Genomic DNA, 27676 nt, shown 5'->3' on the forward strand with positions numbered 1-27676 from the left:
TGCTGGTTGAAGCCATCGTATCTAGGCTGGCGCTGCCATGGTCTGCCCTCTGCTCGTTGCAAGCAGAGCACTGATCCAGCACCACACAGGCCTGATCCCCCGATCACACACCCTCGGTGCAGCCGGAAGCCCTACCTGTCCGCGCTGGAGGCTTCCCGGGAGCACCTAGGTACAAGCCGTGACCGCGGACAGTCTCCTGAAGTTGTCCGGGCTGGGCCTGAACGCATGACCCTCGTCCGCCACCCTCTCGGAGTGCTGGGGAAATGCACGTGCCCCCGGGCCTGGCTCCATTTCTTGTATTTTTGGAAAATACATTTGTACTATCTTCATAGGAGAACTGTGAAAGGCAAAAGTGACAAATGCAGTATTCTGCAAATTCAGTATTTCTAGAAACATAAAATCGGTCTGTAATGTGTTGTACCTTAGAGTTTTGTGAGCCCGTTTTCCCTACCTTCAAAGTTTTTAAAATGGGCATTTTAAACTAATTCTTCTACAGAAAAGCTTAATGTTACTGTACTTTAAACAAGGACTTCTTAGGACATAAAAACGTAAGGAGAAAAGTAAAAATGTACAGGACAGATTTCATCAAAATTAAAATTTCTCTTAAAAGATACTTAAAATGCAAAGACAGTCCGCTAACTGGGAGAATCTGTTTGTAAAACAAGTATCACATAAGCAATATTTAGAATATTTAAAGATGACAGTGTTGACTGCTAGCAAGAGGAGGAGTAAGAGAAATTCTCTAAACTGATGGCAGACATGCCAATGCAGAATGTTACAGCCAGTTTGGAAAACAGTTACGCACTTTTTCTTAAAAAAAATTAAGCGTTTACATGTGACCTAGTCGTACCACTTGTAAGTAGGTAGCAACAGTAGTGAAAAAGCAGGTCCCCACAAAATCCTGTAAGTTTTTTAGCAGCTGTTTTTATAGGTACTAAAAACTAGAAACAACACAGATGTCTTTCACCCGGGAAATGGATAAATGGTTTAAAAAGGAATGGATTGCTGTTCACATGTTGACGTGGATGTGAATCTCAGACATTTGCTAAAGAAAAGAAATCAGAAGCAGAAAGGCTGTCCATTGCCTCGTTCTGTTTACTTGACATTTTGAAATATAACAAAGCTATAGGGCCGGGGATAGAGCTCAGGGGCACAAGCGCCTGCCTGGCAAGCTCAAGGTCCTGAGTTCTATTCCTGGTATCAAAAAAAAAAAAAAACAACATATATAACAAAGCTGCAGAACAAAACAAAGGATCAGTGGTACAGAGGCGTAGGGGTTGGAAGTGACTACAGAGGACAAAGGATGCTTTTTGAGGTGATAGAAATATTCTCTTGACTGTTGTGTGGCTCAGGAGCTGTGTATATTCATCAAAGCTCTGAATTCTAAAATAAAAAGAATGGTTCTATTACTTTTAATTATATCTCAGTAAGTCAGAACATCCCTTTGAAATGCAAAAGTAAAGTATAGGTTATATAAATTTAAAAATAGTATAATACTGCTTTGGCAGTGATATCCAAGAAGGTAAGTATGCTTTTGTATTTTGATTTTTTTTCTAGAATGTAATTTTAACATTTAGTAAACCTAAAAACCTTGAACTGTTAACTTACGATCAGCTTGTATTTTATTTAAAAAAAAAAGAAAAACTGACCTGTAGTCAAAAGATGCCAAACATAAGTGTGTCCGATCCTTCCACAACCTTAAGTGTTTCTTTCTCTTCTTAGATTATCTGCGGCAAAGTTATGGGCTATCTATGGACTTCAATTCGCCAAATGATTATAATAAATTGGTGCTCTCACTGCTATCTGGACTCCCGAATGAAGTGGACTTCGCTATTAATGTGTGCACTCTGCTGTCAAACGAAAGCAAGCACGTCATGCAACTTGAGAAAGACCCGAAAATCATCACTTTATTACTTGCAAATGCCGGGGTGTTCGATGACAGTAAGTTGTAAACCAAATATGTGAAATGATCATTCTGTGGAGGTGTTGAAGGATTTTTTCAAATGTTTTTAGGGACAAAATAATTTTCATTAGTAGAATAGCCATCTTTATTTGCTTTTATTATGTTAAATACATTACTTAAGATAACATTTGTAGTTTTTTATTATTTTTGGTTTCTTTTTGAGACAGGGTCTACTGTGTAGTTGTGGCTGGCCCTGAGCTATGTAGCCAGGCTACCCTTGAACACCCAGGTCTCCTCCACTCTCGTCTGCCAAGGGCTGGGGTCACAGCTGTGCACCACCACACCCAGCTAAATAAATGTTTGAGGTTTGTTTTTTTTAAAAAACCATATATGCTTAAATAGTAAGCTGGTGTTATTACACCTTTTGATATAAAAATCCTGATATTGGCTATGAGTAATACATAGGTTTCCTGGATTGAAAAACATTGGTTTTTACAAAAATCTGAAAACTAGGAACTGGAAGAAATTGTTTTTAAAGTCTGTTCTTGTTACATGTCTAACTTTTAACTAAAATAAACATTTTAGCTCAAAGCATTTGCAGATTTGCTTCCTAAATAATCAAATTAAGGTTCATCAGATGTTTCATAGCCTTCTTACAGAATTTTCTAGTGGTAGTTTTTACAAATCAAATGATGGATTTTCCGTGAAATTGCATTTTAAAGGTAAGTTACTTTTCACTCACCAGATCTTCTCAGTTTTCTGGGTTTAGGTGAGTAGATTTAAAAGGTGTATTTTGAAACCTTTACTTGCTCATAGTTTTATCTCTAAATAGCAAGGCATGTACAAATGAGTACATTTTTCTGCAATTGGACTTGGATTTACTACTGTACTTTTAAATATAATTGTATTTGAAATTATGTAAGATTCTTTTTAATTTGCCATGAACTTATTTGAAATGAAAACAATTTTGAAATGAAGTTTAAACAGGAATAACTGTGAGTTTCTTACTCTCCCAAAATTATTCTTGTTTACCTGAGGGAGGAGCAAAGACTGTTACTTCTTAGTTTACGTTCTGTCTTTAGAGATTTCAATTTGTTTGATTGCTGTCTCATTTTCATCTTTAATTCCCGGCATTTAATTTTGATCTTTCAAGTACAGCTTTTATCATTTAATACAGAATAGTTGGAGAATTTTACATATTTTAAAAAGCTCCAAATGAAGCTTTTAGAAACCATAGTAATCTTACTGAAGCCGTCCTGCTTGGTCATTGAACAGGACTGCGTGCGAACAGTGGGTACAGCGCAGAGGGAAGGGTGACAGTTTTGGTATACAGGCATGACATTCTTTTTGCCCATTTATCTTGAATTCTTCAGAGATTTATATTCGTGTAAGTGACTAAATGATCCTGTACAGTAGCAATCCAGAACATGAAGAACTTAGCAAAGGCTCCTTAACAGTGTTTCTGTCATTCCAACAAGAGAAGAAAGTTAGAGATCCAGAGTGCATGAGGGCTTTGTGTGCTCGACCTGAGCCGAGAGGCCGAGAAGTGGTACAGGGCTCTGTGGAGACAGCTCACAGCAGCGGTGTACTAGCGGTGCCACCCTTCTAAACGCGTTCTTCTCTAGTAAGGGAAACCAGTGGCAGAGTAACTGCTACAGTAGTCTTCACTCTTCTTTTTACTGTGTATAACTTAGGAAAGTGAGCCGGCTTGTTACTGTTTGCAGTGCTGGGGAGTGAACTCAGGTCCTCATATGCAAAATCAGGGCTGTTGATACTGAGCTGCATCCCCAGTCCTAGTGTTTTGTAATTGAAACAATACATAATTCAAAACATTATCATTTATTATCACTTACTAATAGTTATTGCTACCATTTGTTTTACAATTTTTATGTTAAAATGTAGTTACACAGTTTTTAGTATTTTGCTCTGTATAATATGAAGAACCAAAGAATTAATCACATTTTACTAAATATACTATTTGTCCTTTTAGCATTAGGATCCTTTTCTACTGTATTTGGGGAAGAATGGAAGGAGAAGACTGATAGAGATTTTGTGAAGGTAATTCACGCAAATTAACATGTGGATGCACTGAATTAACAGATAGCCACGCCAACAGCGGCTTGAATGGTTGTTCATGTCATATACATGATACTATTCATACTTTTATTTTTAGCATGATACATACTTATGTAGAAGTGGAGTAGAAAATCTTATAACTAATGAATGGAAATAAAATTCATATTTTATCATTTACATTATTTTTATTGTGACCTGATGATGATATATCTACAACAGCAATGAATATTTAAGTGACCTGTTCCTAAGTAGAACATTTAAGTTTGGTTGCTTTTGATTTCATTTCTTCAACTAAAATTTTGTAACCTATGTACTTTGTTTTTTAAAAGCAGCCCTCTAAAACACTATTATATATGATATATGTAGACAAATCACTTATATTAAAACTCAGTTGTAGTAAACATTTTGATATTACAATAGCATGCAGTTTATTTTTTATTTTTTTTATTTTTTTAAATTTTTTTTTTGGTTTTTCTCCGGTACCAGGAACCGAACTCACGACCTTGCGCTTGCCAGGCAGGCGCTTTGCCGCTGAGCTAAACCCCCAGCCCCAATGCAGTTTAGATTAAGACACTTATTTTAAGAAGTATCTGTCAGCTAAAAATAAAATTTTTCTGTTGGCATTTTACTAAAAGAAACATGAATTTAGAATTTATGTACAACTAATTGAATATATTTAAAATTACAAAATTTTTAAACATAAAACACATGTGAACTCTATTATACAAACTTTAACAACTTAAAAAAATTGTTAGGTTTTAGGAGTAAATAACAAGAGTTATTTTTATATAAGGTTCTTCCCAACTCGACTTTTCAGCAGGTTAAGTGTTATAAATATATAGAGATATCTTTTAACCTTTTATGTGGAATTGAATGATTTTTCTTGAATTATTTGTAGATCTTCAGAAGATCTTTACTGGTTTGATTCTTAATTTTGCCACTGACACATTTTTATTTCATAATGTATCAGTGTTTTTCTTGACCTAAGAAGAAAATAAAGAGTTACAATTAGACACCATCACTGACTTTACATCAAAATAATTTTATATAAGGTTTCTTGTAAATTTGTTTATAGTCTATCCTATAAAATATTCTACTTTTTAAGAAAATTAAAAGTTAATATTAACTACATATTAAATACTTTAATAGTTATGCTTTACATTTTTCTGTTCACGTTTTTTTTTCCAAACCAAAAAATTCCATTGTAAAATATTTCAAGCAATCTATAATGTCTCTTCAAGGATGTATGCATGAATTTTATCTTAAGTAGCTAGAATATTTGAATTATTAACTCAAATAATAACAAATTTATTAACAAGCAACAAAGGGAAAAAGAACAAGGTGTTTTCATAGTTTTTTAGAAGTAATAAATGGACACTGGAAAAGCTAGAATATACAGCAATAGAAAAAAATTTTATCTTTAATTACACCTACCCAGATATAAACTCTTAATATTTCTGTTTCCATCTATCAGGTATTTTCTGCGTATGCAATAATTAAAACCAAAGGTTGTGTTTCAGACTGTGTGGTGGGGAGGGGCCAGTGTCAGGGACTGAACCCAGTACCTTCTTCCTGGGCAAGTGCTCTGCCACCAAAGTGTAACCCAGCCTTCAGGCTTAGTGTGTAACTTACCTCTTTCCCTGACATGACGAGCTTTCATGTTTACTCTTACTCTTTAACTTTGTAATGAGCACTCATTTTGTATTACAGATATTTCATATTTCATATTAATAATTCATACGGTCTGAACTTTAGGTTGTTTCTGTTTTTCATTATTATAAACCTAGCTGGAATGAACATGTCTGCAGCCAAATCTATAAGAATAAAAGAAATTTTCCAAGGGATAAATTCCAAGTAGTAAAATTTCTGAATGAAAGTATATTAAATCCTCTTAAGAAAAATCAACTATTGGGGCTGGAGATTTAGCTCAGCGGCACAGCGCCTGCCTGGCAAGCACGAGGTTGTGAGTTCTATTCCCAGTACCGGAGAAAAACAAAAAAAGGAAAAAGAAGAGTCAGCTATTACCATATTAAGTTTTATAATAGTTACTTTTCATATTGTTATTGCAAATGAAGTTTACACCCAAAAGGCTAAGTGCTATATAAGGTATAATTGTTCAAAAATGTTTGTAATATTTGATTGCTTCATAAGGTATTACCTAATTTAAAATTTTTAATATTTGCCTGATGATATGCAATAAAATAGAGCTTTAATGAAACCTAGAGAAAAATGGCTTAAACTATTTTACCTTGTTGTTTGTCTTTAAAATCATTTTGTACATTGATTCCTTTGTTTAGCAAATGTCTCCTGAATAATGTCTGTGTGCTAAAACTTTTTCAGACATAGGCAAACAAGGTTCCCACTTTCAAAGAATTTTCATTCTATTGCAAGAAAACTCACAATAAAGTTAAAACAGTATAATTTGAAATTTGGCAAGTATTATAAGAGAATAAAACAGATTAAAGTGATAAAACAGATGTGGGTGTTTGGTCACGTGACCAACGGAGGCTTTTCTTAGGAAGGAATACCTGATAATTCTTGATAGATGGAAATGGTAAGATGGGACCATCCTTGCAAAGGAAGAGCTTTTCAGGTGCAAACGCTCTGAGATGAGAACAAACCTAGTCTGGGATTTAGGAAGGAAGTTTATGGGGCAGGACCCTCCTAAACAAAAGGAAAGGTGTAGCAGGAAATACACTGCCTCTGTTTCAAACGTGAATGTGCACTTGACAGTATCTGGCTAATGCCAAAGAATAAATTAATCATGGTTCTGTATATTAAAACTAAATTTCAGTGTACATGAAATTTTTCTTTAACAGACTTTCCCAAGTCCTTTAAGTAGATTTTTTTATTAAATTTAAACCCGTATTTAGAAAAGTACACATAAGTATACAACTCAGTAATTGTGTGCAAAATGAGCACCACAATGTAATCATTATCCAGAGGGAGAAATGAGCATTCTTCCTCTGCACGGCCGCCCCGTGCCCGTCCCAGTCTCTTCCTTCACTCCCTCGCCCGTACGTCTCTGTGCCGACTCTGCCGCTCTGCTGTTGAGGTTCATCCGCACGGTTCCTAGTATACGTGTACCGTATTCACCGTTGTTGTTGTGCAGCATCGCATTCCATGAATTGTAGCAATTTGTTCCTTCTGCTTTTTTTTTTTTTTTGGTTTTTCTCTGGTACTGGGAACCGAACTCACGACCTTGCGCTTGCCAGGCAGGCGCTTTTGCCGCTGAGCTAAATCCCCAGCCCCTTGTTCCTTCTGCTTTAAATTCAGAAAGCGGTAAGAATTATTTCAAGTTTAGAAACAAATAATTCTGCCGTGAAGGGTTTTACACATTTGTTTTGGTAAATGTATGAAAGCATTTCTGTTGGATGATAGACCTGGGAGTGTAACTGCTAGTTTATAGGATGTGCATACAACTCAGAGGGGCAGCCTTAGTAGATAACGTCAGCCGGACCCTCCTCGTTGCAGTCTGTCACCTGCTGTTGCCGGTGGGCGGTACTGTGGTCTCTCTCACTGTAACCACCCGGTGGGTATGTAGTGTTGCTGCGTGTTGGGTTTAATTTCCATTTTTGCATAGTGACTGATAAAAAAAAAAATACCATTGTCTTTTAACAGTTTCTTTTGAGCACTGCCCATAATTAGTCCATTGTCTTTAAGATGGTCTTATTGTAGTTCTTTGCTTTCAATAAAAGTTCTTTTTCAGACGTGTATTGGATATATCTTCTCTCTAGTTGATTTTTTTATTCTTTAAAGGTCCTCCTATGAAAACAGTTCTTAATTTAACTTTCTAAAAAATTTGCAAATATATTTCTGAGGTCAGATACATTTCATTTTTTTTCTTCTGTTTTATCTTTCACATTTAGACCTATAATGTGTGTAAAGTTTTGTGTGTATGGTATTAGTCAAAATTTGTTTTTTCTTCACGTGGCGACACAGTAGAACCTGAATAATTTTGATAGATAAAAAAGCTTTGCAGGGGCTGGGGATTTAGCTCAGCGGCAAAAGCGCCTGCCTGGCAAGCGCAAGGTCGTGAGTTCGGTTCCTGGTACCAGAGAAAAACCAAAAAAAAAAAAAAAAAAACCAAAAAGCTTTGCAATGTCATCTTTGTCATAGATTTTGCAATCATACATACATGGATCTATTTTTGGACTCTTCTCCTGGTCCATCTACCCATGTTAGTGTTTCAAAGAACCCGGATTTTAGGTCAAGAAACTGAACTCTAAATCCGGCATGGTGGCGCACGCCTGTAATCCCATCACTTAGGAGGCTGAGGTAAGAGGATTGCTGTGAGTTCGAGGCCAGCCTGGGCTGCACAGTGAATTGAAGACGAGCCTGAACTGCATAGTGAGACCCTGTCTCAAAAGGACAAAAAAAAAAAAGAAACTGAATTCTTTCTATTGAAATTTCAGTTAAAAAGTTTTTGAATTGGAGAAAATATTCACTGTTTTGTATTGTTCATTGCCAAAAACAGTATATCTCGTTTTTATACCTCTATAAAATATAAAGCCCAGGAAAACGGGCCTTTTAATCTAAATTATTTCTTCCAGTTCTTCCTTGCATCTCTCAATCTCTTCTGAGTATCTATCCTTTCCGTGGTATAATATAGCCTTAGTTAGGTTTTTAGGGGGGGGTATATCTTATTAGAAAAACTCTGAATTCTTTGTTTTTTATCCATATTCTGTGTATGGAATTGTAGGAGTTTTTGTGGGTTTTTCATGCCTTTGTTTTCATCTTTATTTTGTTGTTAATTTTGGATCTGCTTGCTTATTTATTCATTTATTTATTTATTGCCTTATTGAGACAGGGTTTTGCTATCCAGTTCAGGCTGGCCTTGAGCTCACTTTGTAGTCCAAGCTGGCCTTGCATTCTTGGGGATCCTCCTGCCTCGGCCACCAAACCCAGCCTGTTTAGTGTTTTAGGACCATGTGACAAGGTGTAGATTTTCTTTACTTCTGGAATTCCAAAGTTGAATTTTTTAATTCTACCCTCCATGTCTCTCAACCTTTCTTTCATATACTTTCTCTCTGTACCTGGTGAATTTCCTGGCTTCTCTTTTCACCACACTTACTCATTTTTTTCAGTTGTGTCTAATACGTCACTCAGCCCTCTGGTTTCTGCAGTACTTTTATCTTAGGTGTTCAGGACCCACTGATTCAAAGCGTTTCAGCCTGCTAATTCAAAGCACGCAGTTGTGTACAGAGAGTAAAAGAAGGTGCAGTTCGTTACAGCTCGGCACAAAGCAGCCAGAGGAAATGGATGTGAGACAGCACCTGTCTGTGCAGTGTTACACCCAGATGACCACCGCGCTGTGGGCCGGCCGCCGCGGCGGGGTGGGGGCGGGGAAAGCAGACAGGCTAATGTGTGGCAGCGCTTCCAGAGCAGTGTGTGGCGCTGGGGATTTAGCTCAGCGGCACAGCGCCTGCCTCACAAGTGGAAGGTCGTGAGTTCGATTCCCTGTACTGGAAAAACAAAACAAACAAACAAACGAAAAGCAGTGTGTGCAGTGAGGATGGTGAAAACAGAAATGACTGTTCTGTGTAACTGTCCCACGCTAAGCTCGCTCAGAATACATTTTGAGTAAATATTTCCGTGTCCTCTACATTGTTTAATAGTAGATTACTTAGGCTTTAAATGCTTTAGATACGAGCAGATATGTGGTACTTTTCCTGTTATAAAATGTGCTACAAGTTTTCCCAGTAGAGATTGATGTTAAAGGTTTTAATATTCAAAACTATAAAACTGTGGTTAACAAAACATTAAATATTTAAATTAATATATTAGGGAACTATTAACTACTAAAATATAAACAGGCATTTAAACTATTAAAAATTTTGAGCTATATGAATAAACTCAGTATTAATAATTTGAAAGGGCAGCTGCTAAGCAACAGATATGCAGAAGAGACTTTTGATACAGCTCTCTGACAGTTGTTAAAGGGACTGCCCTACATTATATTGCACAAGTATGCACCAGCAAATGTGCACTGCAGAATTTCTCAGAACTCAGTGTTTAAATGCACGTAATAGTATAGATTAATTTTACTTTCGTATGTTATTTCCACATGCACTTTCGTGATACATTAGAACATATTAATTCACTCTAAGATAATCATTAAATACAGATTTTTTTCTTTCCCTTTAACAATCTAAGACCAAACCACCCTGAATGTTACGGCACTGCGTATTTTTATGGACCACTTCAGCTATTTTCTCTGGTAAATGTTAACAGCTACTGTCTTTTCCTCTTATGAGATCAATCACATGGTTCATTAGTGATAAAATGTATACATTTAAAATAGTCACAGGATATATTTTGTCAAGAAGAAATTAAATCAGTTGTGGACAGAATAGGCTCTATCGAGATCACATATAGAATGAAATAAAAGAAGGATGAGAAATGTAAACAAAAAATTTATGAAGACACTGGTTCTGAAATGTTGGACGTTATGTTACAAGATAAACCAAGCTGAGGGCCTTCTCTTCACTAAGTGTATCAGTTATTTCTTCTTTCTCATCTTTCTGTCTTTCTTTTTCTTTTTTTTATTTTTTTTGAGATAGGGTCTCGCTTTGTAGTTCAGGCTGACCTCGATGGCGATCCTCCTGCCTCAACCTCCTGAGTGCTGTGATTACAGGCATGCACCACCATGCCCGACTTTATATCAGTTATCTCTTTGAGGTTCTGCATGCTCTGTGAGTAGTCATTTAGGACACAGAGGCATTGAAATATTCATGCCTTGGCTCCTGCAGTAGATATGCCTGTTCACTTGCTCTTATACATATTTTTGTTAATGAAAAGAAATTCCCCTCTGAAAAGAGACTCATTCAAAATAGATCAAGCCTTCAAAAATTAAAGGAATCATGTGGGTACCATATGGCATGTGTGTTAATAGACTATATTTTAATTTCTTGGGCTAGTCGTGGTGACGCACGCCTGTAATCCCAGCACTCAGGAGGCTGAGGCAGGAGGATCGTTGCCAGTTCGAGGCCAGCCCAGGCTACAAAGTGAGCTCAAGGCCAGCCTGAACTGCGTAGTGAGACTGTCTCAAAAGGACCAAATAATAATAATAATAATTTCTGCAAGTTCTCTTTGCCCATTTTCAAATTTGTCCTTTTTATAGTCTTTAAAGTATTTTTATAATTAAATTCAAATTATATAAATTTTTATATCTCATAAAGTATAAATATAAAATATATAAATTAAAAATACACCTAATGATTCTAATACCTAAAGCTCTTGTAGCTAATTTACTCACTGACTCGTGGATTTATTACCTTATCTTTTATACAGTTAGTAACAAAACTCAGGAACAAAACTAAGTAGACTTGTTTCTACAGATGGATTATTTATTTCTCCGCCACTGTGTTGCATCTGCCAGTCATGTACAGGAAAATACTGATACAGAACAATTACACTGATTTTTCCCTTGATTTTCTAGTAACTCGGTAAACTAAAGCCATGGAGATTTAAGAACTGCTCAGTGATGAAAATTTAGGCTGTTGTTTTTAACCCAAAACTCAGGTAGAGACACAGGCCCTTTTATCCGCGTTTCTTGAGCATGTTAGGTCTTCAGCCACTGAGACCGTTGTACTCCCTCCAAGCACAGCTTGATCTTCGTACTACGAGCATTCGTCCGCCACATTTTCATTATAGCTCAGTTTAAACTGTCTCCTCATGTCCGTGTGGTTTCCTTTTTTGATATACGAGTTACCTAGTAAGGAATTTTCTTCATTTCAAAAGATATATGAAGTTATTCTAGTTTTTTTTAAATTTATAACTGAACTTCACTGTGTTGAGTGTACTTTGCATAATTTTAACTTAGTGTTTCACCCTTTACTGTAACCAGCATTGGTGAGACTTTATTATAAGACGTGACTTAAAAAGAATATATCTTCTGAATTTGTTGGGCGAGTTCTGTGTATATCAGGTGAACGCCATTAATCCTGGTGTTCATCTGTCCATACTGATACTGTCATTTTTATCTTAGTTTCTTCATCTGTGTAGAAAGGTCTGAAAAAAAGTCTCCATTTTGATTATGGATATGACTCTCCTTACAGTTCTCTAAAATTGCATTTTAATAATTTGAGGCTATTTATTGCACTAGGATGTACTTGTTTTATCTGTCAGTAAACTTATGTGGTGTCTTTTTGTCCTTGTAGAGTTTTCATTTTAGTGCTATTGTATTAGCTTTCATTTGATTGATATTTATGTGGTTTGTATTTCACTTTCAGCCTTTCTTACACATATTTTACATGAGTTTTTTGTAAATAACATGTTTGGGCTTTATTTTCCACAGAAAAATTTTGCCTTTGAATTAATAAAAAATTATTATTAATATAATTTTGATTATTTGTATTTAAACTTACCATACTGCTAATTTGTATATATCCTTCCTGGGTATTTTCATTTCCTTGTTTCCTATTTCTAAATTGACCTGCCCGTTTACTATTTATTATAATTTCTCTTTACTCATATATTTAGATATGCTTTTTTCCATTCTTTCATGGGTTACACTAGAAATTATAATTTGATCCCTTACTAATTTAGTAAAATAAGTACTTTTCACCACTTTGGGGGCCATGCAGGGATCCTGAAACTATTATATCTCCTGTCCTCAATTGTGATTTACATGCTTCTTCCGTTACACATTACTCTATTTTAGAGTATTACTATTAATCTTTTCTCACTTGCCTAATACCAGCATATACTATTAATTTTCCTCCGTAAATGGCTTTATCTTTATCCTACAAATTTTGGTTGTTCGGTTTTTTGTTTGTTTCTTTGTTTTTTCCTCACATAGTTCAAATTAGTTTTCTAATTTCCTTTGTGATTTCTTCATTGATTCATGGATTACATAAAAGGGTGCTGTGTGGATTTTCCTAGTAGGTTTTATTATCGTCATCATTGATGTCTAATCAAATTCCATTGTGGTTGAGAAAATATATTCTATACAATTCAGACCTTTTAAACTTACCAAGACTTTTTTATGATCTAGCTAGCATATCATTTTTTGAGGTTAGCATTTCATGTGCATTTTAAAAGTATTTGTGCCCCACTGTTGTTAGATGGAAGGGTTAGGAGAGGTAAGACTTGGTGTTAGCACTGCTTTTCTAACTTCTGTGACTTACTTAGAGAAAGTATTGAAATCATTGCTACAATTTTGAATAATGTTTATACCCTTTTTCACTCTTTGCTTTGTGTACTGGCACTTTTGTTATTAGTCACATATATTTAGGGTTGTTATGTTTTCCTGTTGGACTGTTTTTAATGTTTAGGAATTATTCTCCTTGATTTCTGGCATTACCCTTTGCCATGAAGTCCACTTTTTCTAATGAGTTTACCCACATTACTTTTTATTTTGGTGGTGCTGCTGATTGAACCCAGGCCTCATCCATGCTAGGCAAGTGGTCTCACCATGGAGCTACATCCCCAGCCCTTTTTACATTTTATTTTGAGACAGAGCCTTGCTAAGTTGTCCAGGGTATCCTCAAACTTGGGGTCCTCCTGCCTTAGCCTCCCGAAGTAGCTGGGATTGCCAGGCACAAGCCATCGCGTCCAGCTTTACACCAGCTTTCTTATGATTAAATTTTCATGATTTTTTTCCATCCTTACACTTTTCGTGTAGTGTTTACACGTAGTGTGTTTCGTGATGTATATTGCTTTCCTCCCCCTCAGGATGTGTTCTGCCTTTAAATCACTATGCTAAGGCCATTTCTGTTTTGTGAATTCGATGATGCAGTTGAGCTTAGCCTCTCAGCTTTCATTTCCTAAAAATTGTAATCTCATCAGTGTAGCATTGGAGGTTTCAGGCTGTTGTCTGAACCCTTCAGGCCTAAGGCTTCGCTGGCGCTGACGAGGGGCCGGCTTTGCGGTTCCTCTGCGGAGTGATGCTGCCTCCGCTGTGCACGTTCTTGCTTGTGTTTCATTTGCGTCTGAGGTGCCCTGTGGTATTCATTGTTTGTCTTACTTGGGGTTCATGTAGCTTCGGGAATCTATGGTGTAATGTTTTATATGAAATTTGGAAAACGTTACAGTTATTTTCTCGAAGATTTTTCATTCTTACATTTTTCGGGAACTACATCATATATTAATCTGCAGTATTGTCCCACAGGTCACTGTGTTCATTAACTTTTTTCTGTATACTTCATCATGGATAGTTTTTTAGTTATGCTTTCATCTTCTGTATTTATTCAAATCTTGTGAATTTTTTTGTTTTAGCTTACATTTTTCATCTCTGAAAATCCGATTTGGTTCTCTTTTACATTGTCCATGTCCCTCCTGATTATGTTTGTATTTTCCTTAAATCTTTTAGGATTATACTCCTTTTAGCATATTTAATAATAGTTTTATTATAGTATTTATTTATTTATTTATTTTTGGTACTGGGAATTGAACTCAGGACCTTGCACTTGCTAGGCAGGCGCTGTGCCCCTGAGTTATATCCCTGGCCTGTAATAGTTTTTTTAAAGTTGTTGTCCATTGTCCATTTATTCTGTTACCAGTGTTTTGAGTTCTGTTTTTGTTAAAACTGGTTTTTTTCTTGGTTGTGGGTCATTTTTCTAATTTCATATGTCCGTTAGCTTTATTAGATTTGAATATTGTGCATATGATATTGTTGAATTTCTGGGTACTGGTGGCTTTTTAAGACTTTGGGGAGCCAGGGTTGTAGCTCAACCGCACAGCACCTGCCTGGCAAACACAAGGTCCTGAGTTCAATTCCTAGTCCCCTTGTTCTCGCCCCGGTCCCACCCAAAAAAAAAAAAAAAAAAAGGACTGTGGAACTTCGCAGGCTGGTAGTTGACTTCTGGGTCCTCATAGGAGGGTTGGTTTTAGCTGTGTTATGTACGACATGTTCTGTTAGCTCTCTGTCACTGTAACAAAATACCTGAGATAATCCATTGTACAGAAGAGGGTTTGTTTGAGCTCCCTGGTGTGGAGATTCTGCTCTAGCACAGAGCGGCCCTGCTGCTCTGGGCCCGTCCCGAGGCAGCACACGCCAGCAGAGGTGCACAGGGGAGCAAAACTACTCCCCCAGGACCAGCAGGCGAAAAGCGGAAGCGAGGACGGGACCAGGTCCTGCAGTCTCCTGGGCTCAGCCGCCAGCACCTCCCACGCGGCCCCGCCTCCAGCAGTCGCTCCTCCCGGTCCCACACCCTGGGCCACGCCTTCACCGTGGGCCTTGGGAGGACTGCCTGACCAGACGCACTTGTGGTTCGCCTGCTCCGGCACGGTGGTGGTGAACCTGTGCTCGCCGTGCTGCAGCCGGCCGTTACCCTTGCGAGCGGTCCAGGGTTCGCCATCGCCGCTCTGGACCCCCTGACCCCGGAATCTAAGATGTTACAGTGTGCTATTTCTGTGGAATAAGTTGGGTGTATGTGTTTTTTCTGTTGTGGGAACTGTTCGGTTTTAGTTCCTTAGTATCTGCTCTCCGGTTTTTGCCTGGCATTGTGGAGTGTGACTGCATGTGCGGCGTAGTACCCAGCAGTGGACTCAGTGAATCCTCCTTGAGATGCGTGAGCTCTTCGTGTGCAGGGCCTTTCCTCCTGCGCTGTGCTGTGCAGTGGCCAGAAAACTGCTCTCAAGTCCTGTGCGTGGTAGTTGTGGTGACCTTTGATCAGTCTTCCTCGGCTGCGCGTTCTCTGAAGTTTCTCTTGCAGGTTAAGCTAAGGCACTGTGCAAACAGAAACGCAGGGCAGTCAGCAGGCTGGCCTCGCGTGTCTTCCGCTGCCTCAGCGGCTGCTGCCTGCTGTCCGGTCTCCGCTGAGGTTTCTTGCTCGTGCATGCGGGGTGTGGTAGGAGGAGTGCAGTAGTACCAGCGACTCCACTGTGGCCTGAAAAAGTCTCTTCAGAACGTTTTCCCTTTTTGGTACAATCGTGTTGTCCCTTTTCCTGTATTTTGAATTCAGATTTGTAGGTAATGAGTTTCCTTGGTTTTTCGCTTGTCAGTAAATGTCTTTATGTCACCTTTATTCTTGAAGAACAGTGAGATTCTGTAACAATAATTGTTCGGTAGATATTTTCTTTGCCGTGTTTTCTGGCTTTCACGCTTCCTGTTACGAAGTTTGCCGTCATTTTGTCATCCTTCTCAGGACCTTCTGCCCTTCCTGTCTACCTGGTGATGATTTTTCCTGGAGCTTATGCTGCCTCTTTAATCTCCAAGCTGTTGAGTTATATTTTTTAGTTCCATAGTTTCTATTTAATGTTTTCTTAGTTTCCATTTCTTTGCCAACATTTTCCATTATTTATTTTTTTGAACTTGTTATCCAGGGTCATTTGAAGCTCCATGTCTGATATCTTTGTTATTTGCCTTCTGTATGGCCTTTTTTTCTTGGCTATAAAAGGTCCCCTTTTTTTCACATGCCTAGTTAATTGTTCTTTTGACTGAACATTATTTATAATACGTTTCTTTGTGTGTGTGCAGTGGACCCCTTCGATGGGCTCGTGAAGCCTTTGAATCTCTTCTCAGACTAATGGGCTTAAATGCAAAGGAGTGTAGATCCCCCAAAAACAGTTATTTTGTAATGTGAATATAATGTTTAGAAATAGAAAATCCAGTAATAGCTCCTTCCTTATTGGTACCTAAGTTATAGTCAAGTGGCATAAGCAAAGTTCATTTTGTGTAGGATATATTAGTGTAAAACATTTGATTTTTAACTTTAGACATTATTAAACAGTTGGGTTGATTGTGACTTATTTCGTCTCATTTGTGGATCAAAAACCATTTATAGCTGTGGAATAGTATAAACAATTTAAGTCTCTGGAATACTAATTTGGCAACCAGAACTTCCCGACTCATTATGTTTCAGTAGTGTCTATAAATATAAATACTATGATTATATGAAATTTACAGATGAGATTAAAATCTGCCATACTTCTTGAGTGCCGATCTGCATAAACAATATTTCTGGATATTTCCAGTAGCTGTAAAAGAAATAGAAACTAATCTGTGACTCATCTGCGTGACTGCACAGGCACTGGTAGCATGACTTTGGTTTTTGCCCGGCATTCAGAGTTCAAGAAACAGTCTGTCTAATGAACGAATGGGTGGCTTTTCTCTTCACCCTAGCTCACAGCTCTTACAGTTTCTTCCAAAGACCTTACAGGGGCCGATGGCCCCAAGCTAAGAACTTTCGGTCTTCAAAAAAAAAGTTATCATATATGAGTCCTGACCTATGGGAAATCAACATCGACCCATTTGTGTCAAAGAGTGTAGTGATACCCTGTGACCAGTGAGAAGTAGAAATATTAGTTTCATATTGTGTGTGACTTCTTAAAAGGTTGTTTTAATATTTTAATGCGTCTTTACAGTTTTGGAAAGACATTGTTGATGATAACGAAGTCCGTGACCTCATTTCCGACAGGAACAAGTCTCATGGTAAGTCAGTGAGAAAAAAATGCTGCAATTTGAAATCGCAGTAATGATGAATGAAATACCGACTGAAGCGAAATGTGTGTTTTCTGTTGTAGAAGGTACATCAGGAGAATGGATTTGGGAATCCTTATTTCATCCACCTCGAAAGCTGGGCATTAATGATATTGAAGGACAGCGGGTACTTCAGATCGCAGTGATTTTGCGAAATCTTTCCTTTGAGGAGGGCAATGTGAAGCTCTTGGCAGCTAATCGTACCTGTCTTCGTTTCCTGTTACTTTCAGCACATAGTCATTTTATTTCTTTAAGGCAGTTAGGCCTTGATACATTAGGAAATATTGCAGCTGAGGTAAGCCTGTGACAGTACCTTCGAGTAGCTCTTATAACTAGCCGCTGTTACTCTGAAACAACGGGGTGTTGCTGTCGTGTACGTGCCGGGTTCGTAGGATGTTAAACGATTGCATGTGCTCATTGCTAAAGTGGCAGTGTGACAGTATCACAGACTCTCATGTGAACAAAAACATACTTGAACAGTTCTTCAAATTTAGTGATGATTGCTCTCAGTAATTACATTTTGTAAAGTAACTCCCTGTTTTGTTCACTTCTATTTTTTTAAATTTGAAATACGCAACTCTGGAAGAAGCAGATCTCAACAGTAGTGTTCTTTCTTCTAGCTCTTATTGGACCCTGTTGATTTCAAAACCACTCATCTGATGTTTCATACTGTTACAAAATGCCTGATGTCAAGGGATAGATTTTTAAAAATGAGGGGTGAGTGTTCATTTAAAGTTTTTACTGTCTAAAGCAAACAAAGATTATCATTTAAAAAAAGTAATTGTATATAACTGGGTGTGACGGTGCAGGTCTGTAATTCCAGCACTCTGAGAGCTCAAACCCTGCCTGGGTGACTTAGTGATGCCCTCTTCCAGAATCAAAAAGGACTGGGATGTAGCTCACTGCAGAGGCCCTAGGTTCAACCCCTAGTACTGCAAGAAAACAAAGCAAATATACTTGGTGTGTATGTTTTCCAGGCATGGAAATTTTGGGAAATCTTTGCAAAGCAGAAGATAATGGTGTTTTAATTTGTGAATATGTGGATCAAGATTCATACAGAGAGATCATTTGTCATCTCACCTTACCTGACGTGCTGCTCGTGATTTCAACACTCGAGGTGCTATACATGCTCACTGAGATGGGAGACGTGGCTTGCACAAAGATCGCGAAAGTAGAGAAGAGTATAGGTAAGACTGGACCAAAACTTTTCAATTATTTTCTCTATTGAGAAAAATATCTCATATGGTGCTGCATAAAAACTTCCGCAGGCATGGTGGCACACGCCCGTAGAGCCAGGGCGCAGGAGGGTCACTGTGATCCTGACAGCAGTGAGTGCAAGGCCAGCCTGAGTGACACGAGCGCCTGCTCAAAAAAATAAAACTTCAGTTGCTCTTCGGGATTTACTGTTTAATTTTCAGGAGCCAGTACCCCCTCCTGCATACTTGTGTGCATTATTCTTTCTACTCGTTCCAGATGAGCAAGAAACATCTGTCATGTAAAGAACAGGATAATATGGCTATCAGATGTCCCTATTCCTGTTACCTTTTGTTACATATCAGTTTTTAAATCAACAAAACTGCCATGTCTGATTCTTTGGGAGCAGGTCTTTGCACTTTAGCTGGTCAGTTACTACTGTTAACATGTTCACAGTGAGGCCGTCATGCGTACATGGCACTGCTGGGCGGCTCTGAACCACCAGTGGCACGTGTGCGGCCCCGTCCAGGAGCACGTGACAGTCCTGTCAGGTGGTCCAGAGACCTGATGGGACAGTTACGCACGTACAGCGGTGCTTCAAGCTGGCAGGTGTGTTTTAAACAACGACAAGTAAGCCACGCAAGGTTCCTGCTGCTGCTAGGTATTGGTAGTTATAGTTCCAAAAGTTAGTGAACTCACCTCCTTAAAGCTTGCCGGTTTTAAACAGTCTTACTAAAGCACCCCATGTTGACATTATTCTGAGGGATTAAAATCATGCCTATTTGGGGGTAAATACTAACAAAGCTAGTAAAGATTTTTCTTGAAAATGTTATTATTGGGAAATTAAGATGTCACTTTCCATTCAATAATTCTGGCTACACATCAGAACTGCTTGGGAAACTTGTAAAAATGTAGGCATTGTGTCCAGGTGTGGTGGTGCATACCGATAATCCCAGCACTTGAGAAGGTGAGGCAGGAGGATCTCTTGAAAGTTTGAGGCCAGCCGGGGCTACACAGGAGTTGGAGGCCAGCTTGAGCGACATAGTGAGACCCTGTCTCAAAACAAAGGCATTGAGTCCCTACTTCAGAGCTGCTGAATGAGTCTGCAGAAACGGAGCCTAAGTCTTCGTTGTTATGACCCGTAGCCAGTTCTGATGCCCAGTGACTCATGGGCTGACCCTTGAGAAGTAGTATTCTGGACAATACGTGTTCTGTAGAGAAGACACTGCTCCCTAATATCACGGAATAATAACTGCTGGTATTTTATCTGTTGTAGACATGCTAGTCTGTCTGGTTTCTATGGATATTCAGATGTTTGGCGCTGATGCACTAGCTGCAGTAAAACTTGTCGAACATCCAAGTTCAGCTCATCAGGTTTCATCTGAAATCAGGCCACAAGCTATAGAGCAAGTCCAGACCCAGACCCATGTAGCATCTGCCCCAGGTTAGTATTTCTACTTTTTTTTTCGGTGTACTTAAGAGGTATGTAATGTTTAGTACGGAGGGTAAATGGGAATACATAGTATGAAGAACTAACAGATCCCTAGTGGACTGAAGGAAAATGTGGATGTGTGCTATAATTCCTTAGACGTTTTACATTCCAGGAATGGCAAGATGAAGGTGAGCACAAAGGAAGAGTAGTACAGTAGAGAATCGAGTTGACAAAGATTCAGAGAAATGTGAGGTTAGTGTATTCACAATTATGCAAGCAGTACATACCTCGCTGGGCGTATTATGTGTGATTTTAGTCATGGGAAGTTGGCATACCAGAAATAGGTGAACTGTGTTCCCCTTACGATTCTCTCCGGTGATGTTCTGGATCCGTAAGTGGAGTGCTCCTAATCCCCTCGTCCTCCACCTTTAGGCTGCAGTAGCACAAAATCAGAGGTTAAGGGCAGACAGGTACATGTATGTGCACACTCACATACACACACAAGCATGTGCACCTGCATATGTGCGTCCTTCGTAGAGCCCCCGGCTTGATGCTTTGCAGCTCACGTATCTGCCAGCTACTGTACGCCCCTGTCTAGCAGGCAGGCTTCTCGCCGCTCCTTGGGCTGGTTTCTCACACGGTGACTGCTCAGCCTTTCCATGGAGTCCTTCCCGATCCCTGCCCTCACAAAGCTGAGCCGTCTCTCACTGCGCTCCCTCCTCCGCGGTCCCGAGGCGTTCTCCCTCGTGCTTTGAATGAGAGGCGCTGGTTTTCTCAGCTGACCTCGCCTCTCCCTTTGCAGTCATGAATGTGAAGTCCGTGCAGCATGAATTTCTCCTTCTTCTCCTTCCACCCACAAACTCACTAATATCTGAACTTACTCTGCTTCAACTTTCCCTGGTCCAGAAAGAGACGCTACCTTCTTCTGAATCTGTCTTTTCCATCTTTGTTCTTCCATCCTAAACTGCTTCTTGTTTCTTCTTTTCAGCTATAAGTACGTTCAGTTCTCATCCTCCCTCGTAACCTTCCTTCTCTGTAGTCTTGTCCTCAGTCTTTACCACACCTGTTTACTGTATCTGGTTGAGTCTTCCTGAATACCTTGGTTTCCTCAGCACCAGTGCTAATGACTCCCATGTTCACTGTTTTTGTTTTGTTTTGTTTTGTTTTTTGTCTTTTTGAGACAGGGTCTTGCTGGGCAGTTCAGGCTGGCCTTGAACTCACTTAGGTGGACAGGCTAGCCTCGAACTCACAGCGATCCTCCTGCCTCAGCCTCCCGAGTGCTGGGATTACAGGCGTGCGCCACCACGCCCAGCTTCCCATGTTCATTGAATCATGGCCCTAAACCGCTGTTTCACCTCACAGCATTAAAGTCATATGCTGCACTTACACAAAGTGCAGTGTGTATCACGTATGTAATGGTCTTCACTGTGTCCCTCTGGAGTATCCGGTAACACCGTATCACACACATTAGCTACCAGGAGCCCGCTGCCAGACCTGAGCAGATGGTAAAAGGCGCAACAGTGACCTGCGCTTCGCCTGCTCGGCGCCCGCCCACGGCCCGTGGCGTCAGACGGCGTGTGGCTGGAGGCTTCGGTCGGATGATTGATGGCTTCTCGGCCTTGACAGAGAAATGAAACACTTCACATCACCGGCTATGTAAACCGTGGGGATGTGTTTTAGCATTCTGAGCTGCAGATCACTTTACTACTTACGTTCACTCTGAGTGGCGTCTTTAAATTGTCACCCTTCGTAGTGTGGCATTTCACACCATGACTTCATACTGCTCTTGTAAAATGGTCACCTTCAGGCGTTTTGCTTTTTGGTTCATCACTATGAAATTTTCTGATTTACCTTATTTGCCTGTTTTTAGGTTCACATTTAAAATTCATAATTTAAGTAGTCACAAAGAGTGTATTTTCAGTTGTATATGAAAGTGACTTTTAAAATTACAGTGCTCTTTGTAATCATTGGTATCTTGACACCATCATTCATAAAAAGCACACATGGGCGCCGGGTGGGGTGCGGCCGTAGAGCATGTGCTTCCCCTGCCCGGGCCTGGGTCAGACCCAGCGCTCCTCTCTCCCCCGGTGGGCAGGTACGTACGTACATAGGTAGATAGAAGTGCACACTTCTGAACATCAGAAATTTTACAGTATTTCTCTTTCACCTTGTATTTACCCTAATAGCCCTACAGATTTTTATCTTAATGTGATATATCTTATGCTTAAAGCCTTTTATTCATCACTCCATCGATACTTTCGAGCTATAAAATAGACATTTTAAAGTTTATTCAACCAATTTTTGTTATTTTATAAACTTTAAAATTTATTTTATCATTAAAAGTTTCAGTAATAAATCCTACATAAAACAGTAGCTTTTTGCTACACATGTTGGCACGCCCCTGTAACCCCAGCACGGTAGAGGTGCAGCGGGGATGGCGGTGACCTTACAGCTGTTCTGGGATCTGGAGTGAGTTCAAGGCCAGCCTGAACTGCACAGCATAACCCTGTCTCCAAACAAAGGTTTTTATAAATTATAAGTCACTAGTAAATGAAGATTAAATTATTAAAAGTATGTATCTTAATGAGGTAAAGTGACTTTTCTCCCCCAATTCTCTAGAAACTCTTAATCCCAGTGTGTCTGCAGATGAATGTTACTTATACTCGGATGAAACTCTTTATCACCATCAATTCTGTTCTTATTTTCTCTTTAAAAAATATGAATTGAGCCAGGTGTGGTGGTGCGCACCAGTAATCCCAGCGCTCGGGAGGCTGAGGCAGGAGGATCACTGTGAGTTAGAGGCCAGCGTGGACTACAAAGCAAGCCAGCCTGAACTGCATAAGGAGACCCTTTCTCAAAAAAAAAAAAAAAAAAAAAAAGTTGAAAACCCGTGTTCACATACATAAGTGGAGTATAGAATTTATAACTCTTTGAATATCCTCATAATTATCCAAAAAGTATTAAACTTATTTTTATAGATCATCTGATAAGTGAAGTTCACCATTCTTTTTGTTAAAATCAAAGAATTATCAGATACCTGTTTTGTGAGAGTATTTGTTGCCCAGTCTTTAAATACATTTTTAATTTCTGAAAAGATATTTTAAAAGATATAAATATAAATAATATCAAAGTACACTTTTACTTAGTTGTACTGAGGTAGGATGGCAGGAATAGAGAAGGTAGAACTGAGATGAGGAAAATCATAACCTGTAAATTGTACTTTTAAGAAGACTGCAACTTAGAACACAGTACTCCAGGCTGTTCTTATCTACAGCTGAATTTCTTTGTTCATGCTTCTTTTCTTCCAGGCAAGTCACACCCAAAATTTCTTAAATTTTCCATCAGTCTATAAATTAGCTCAGTAGATAAGGTAAGCTGGGACATGGTAGCGCATGCCTGCAGCCTGTAATCCCAGCACTCTGGAGGCTGAGGTAGGAGGATCATTGTGAGTTCAAGGCCAGCCTGAACTGCATAGTGAGACCCTGTCCCAAAAAAGACCAACAAAAACATAAGGTAATGGCCTGAAATCTGACCTTAGGAGAAACAGATGCAAAAGTTTAAAAGAGCAATTTTTAGGCAAAACATTATAGATTACCCATCTAAACACACACACACACAGGACTGTGCCCTGCCTTTCCCCCCGGGAAACAGGCTGTCCAGCTGGGTGCGGTGGTACACACCTTCAGTCCTAGCACTCAGAAGGCTGAGGCAGGACTTCAAGGACATACTTGGCCTCAGAGTGAGTTCAAGGCCCATTTGGAATCTGTAGTGAGACCATGTCTCCAACCTTGTCCCCCAGTAATTAATTAATTAATTAATTAATAAGTGGGTCATCACCCTTTTCCTGTAAACCAAGCCTGAATGAACTTTCCATAGATTCACAGATTCTACAGATTCAGACAACCAAATACAAACAAATATTCTAGCTCCACACGGTAATTTTTCTCATTTGCTCTCTTTCCCCTTCACACTGTGAGCGCACACTTCAAGCATTCTACCTGACAGAGTCCCTTCAGACCTCTGACTGGCTCCCCTCAGAGTCTTCTGTGGTGAGGAGAACCTCCGCCCTGCCTCGTGGCTGGGATGACTCGAGGCCCCCGTCTCTGTCTGGGGCCCTCCTTGGAGCCTGTTCGGTGACAGTACATGCTCTGAGACTGACCGTCTTCAAGAAGCTTTAGCCATGTGCTCAAGAGTGCATCAGAGTCTCCTGCTGGGCGCACTTCACACACTGACTCCTGGCCAGTTACACTGGGACTCCAGGCAAGTGGGGCCTGAGGATCTCAGTTTCTAGCACGTTCCCGTGAGATGCTGGCACTTCAGGTCCGGAGAACGTACTTTGGGGGCTAGTGGGTAAGGGACGTTGAAGCATTACTCACCTAAAGACCAGTACAGTGTTTTGGACATTTATGAACCCATTTTATCATGGGCTTAGAACACATTTTTTATGAAAATCTTGACACTGCATATTTACTTCATTCAACATATGAAAAATGCTGCAGAATTTGTGATAAAGCTAGTTTTACAGGGTTTGTTTTTGGTGCTGGGGGTTAACCCAGGGCCTTACACGTGCTAAGCACTTGCTCTCCCTCTCAGCTGGGCTTCCAAGCCAATGGCTTTTATTTTCAAAGATCTCTAGCTTAATCAGACTTCCTTTTACTTAGGAAAAATCTTACCTTTCAACTTTGCACAGTATATTAGTATATGTTCCTATAACTTTCCTTAGTTTAGAGTTCTAAGTTACACTTGTCATGAGTTTATCATCTAAATGACTTTTTTTTTTTGGTACCAGGAATTGAACTCAGGACCTTGTGCTTGCCAGACAGGCACTGTGCCGCTGACCTGTATCCCAGGCCCCTTCATCTAAATAAATGAAATACCACTACCTTCAATTTTTTTAAGAAATAATTTGGTGCTTTTTTTTTTTTAGCACAAGATTCTGCCTCAGAAGTAGTGCTTTGACAGTAGATAAGGGGTAGAAGGCAAAGATATTAGGCAGAGTTCGCTCTCTCTGCAATACTTCCGAATTCAGAACACCAAAGGGGTGTAGGACATCAATGAAATGCCTAACTTTTTTACCTTTAACCCGTACTGTATAAAGTGCTGGGACTGACAGGCGGCCCTACATATACCTTTGTTGGGAGGCTTTATGAGCAGTGTCGGACTCTTCAGCTGTGCCAGGGGTTTAATAATAACAGTAGCAACGATAGCGTTTGCTTTGTGCCAAGCATTGTTTTAGCTGATTACATACAGACACCTCTACTCTTTGTATCCGTCTAGGAGGTCAGGGTATTGATACTTCTCCCCATTTTACAGGTAGATAATTTACATAACTTACCTGGATTACAGAGCTAGGGTGTGATAGAACTCTGGAGCCAGCCGGGGCTCCAGTCGTGCAATTAGCCATGATCCTGCAGTGCTCTAAAAAGGGGAGAATTAGAGGCAGGCATGGTTGCACACGCCTGTAATCCCAGCACTCGGGAGGCCGAGGCAGAAGGATCACTATGAGCTCGAGGCCAGTCTTAGATAGAGTAAGACCCTGTCTAAAAGAAGAAGGGGCAGGGACATAGCTCAGCAGCCCAGCACCTGCCTGGCAAGCACAAGGTCGGTCCCAAGTTTGATTCCTGGAAAAAAAAAGTGAATTAAACCTTTCTGGTCCAACATGGAAAACAGCAGTTATCAAAGAAGACGTAATGGTTTCAGGCAAGAGTTTCAGAAACGTAACATAAATTGTCTGAAAGCTGATTCCTTCCAGAGTTTAAATGCATTTGGATCACTTGGAATGTCTGCAGCTTCTCGGTTTGTTGCTGCACGTAGCAGTTGCACATTTCCAGTTTAAATTCTTAATGGTGGCTTCATTGTTTTTGATGCATTGTCAATAAAGTTTCTCATAGTTTCAACTACATTTTGAATGTTGTATAAGATTGTTGATTGATTCAGGCCGTTTCAGTATGAATGGAGTATACTCACAGCAAGTGATGAAGGAAGGAGGTTTGTACATAGGCAGGCCCTAGAGAGGTATGTTCTGTAAGAGTGTTGTCAAGTTGATGGAAAAAATAGTAAGCGGGGATTGCCCATAAGAGGGTTTCTGTTCTAATTGCTGTCTTCTGTGAGGAAGCATATCAGACTATGGCCTCTGGAACCCTGTTTCAGGGCTACTCTTAGCATTACCTAAGAGAAAGTCTGGAAGCCTCATCAGATCGTTCAGGTCCAGCTATGTCTGCGCACTCCTCTAGTTTTATTCCTCAGATACCTTTGACCTATTTGAGTGTCCTGAGGAAGTTTAACTAACACTGATGGAAAATGGGTATGTACTATATATTTAGAAATTTCAAAATAATGCTGCTCAAAGTGGTATAATTTAATTTTTAATTATAAATATGTGACTTATTTATATTTCAGTGTCATAGCATAAGTTTTATATTATCTTCTGTTGTATTTTTATGTTTTAATTCTTTTGTGTAGCATAGTAGAAATGGTATATATTTTTTTACAGATATATACAACTTGTTAGAAAATAGGTTACTTTGTTCAACTTCATTTATGTATTGGCCTTAAAGTTATTTTAAAGTATATCTTTTGATTGGTAACCAGTACATTTTCATACAACTGTCGCATCTTTTAAGATAAAAAGTATATTTCAGAGCTCTTTTATTTTTTCCTCCCTGGAGGAAATGCAGTCTCTGAAAATCTTTCCTGAAATGTGGGACTTTTAAGTTAGTTCAGCTCAGTCATCCTATCCCAGATATTTACAGAGTTAATATTAATCTTTTAAATCCAGAAGTGAAGTTATAGTTTCTAAGGCTTTTGCTTCTTAAGCTGAGTGTTGTTTATTATGTGTTGAGCTGTGTGACCCTGGCCTGTTTAAATTACTTTAAGATTTAATTTTCTCGTGTGTATGTGCCTCATAGATAATTTGGGAAAATAATATATATAAAGTATTTAGTGTCTGGCCTGTGGGAAAAAGTTTTATTGTATTAGGCGAGTCATCAATGGAATTGTAATTAAGTGACTGTGAAGCTGAATAAATGTGAAACATCTAGGATGGTGCCTTGTTTACTGTGTGTTCTATTACATCTTACATAATTAAACATTTCTTTCCCAGATTTGTATACTTTCATCTGTTCACATACTTTTGTAAATGGTATTCTATATGAATGTTACTGGTTCAGTGTCGGTGAACTAAATCACGGTATGTCATGACTGAGTTTTTTAAATGATGCAGCTAATGTATTTTCTTCTTCAGCTTCCAGAACAGTTGTAGCTCAGCACGTTGCTCCACCTCCAGGAATAGTGGAAATAGATAGTGAGAAGTTTGCTTGTCAGTGGTAAGTGATTTATTTCTACTAAGGCTTTCTCCTGGGAAAAAATACAGCACAAGAAAAACAGAGCACAGGAAAAATATTCAACAGTCACCCAGAATGTTTTGTTATGTATTTCCTTTTCGTTATGTGGGGCTGGGGATATAGCTCAGCCGCACAGTGCCTGCCTAGCAAGCGCAAGGTCCTGAGTTCAATTTCCGGCACATATATATATATATATATATATATATATATATATATACACACACACACACACACACACACACACATATATACGTACATATGTGTGTGTATATATGTATGTATATATATAAAATTTATTTGAA

General features: G+C 39.1%; 1 protein-coding gene across 1 annotated transcript in view; it reads left to right on the forward strand.

The window, feature by feature from the left end:
- Arid2 (AT rich interactive domain 2 (ARID, RFX-like)) overlaps nucleotides 1-27676 on the forward strand; it is a gene marked incomplete at its 5' end in the record, with an annotated part of 178626 nt that overhangs the window by 108743 nt on the left and 42207 nt on the right. Inside the window, 8 exon segments of the mRNA XM_013505655.1 lie at nucleotides 1723-1941; nucleotides 3894-3961; nucleotides 17291-17357; nucleotides 17450-17700; nucleotides 18026-18122; nucleotides 18383-18592; nucleotides 19876-20043; nucleotides 27275-27356. Of these exon segments, the coding sequence (XP_013361109.1) occupies nucleotides 1723-1941; nucleotides 3894-3961; nucleotides 17291-17357; nucleotides 17450-17700; nucleotides 18026-18122; nucleotides 18383-18592; nucleotides 19876-20043; nucleotides 27275-27356 (1162 nt within the window).

Source organism: Chinchilla lanigera, unplaced genomic scaffold (genome assembly GCF_000276665.1).
Source record: "Chinchilla lanigera isolate Chin_1 unplaced genomic scaffold, ChiLan1.0 scaffold00099, whole genome shotgun sequence".
Taxonomy (NCBI): domain Eukaryota; kingdom Metazoa; phylum Chordata; class Mammalia; order Rodentia; family Chinchillidae; genus Chinchilla; species Chinchilla lanigera.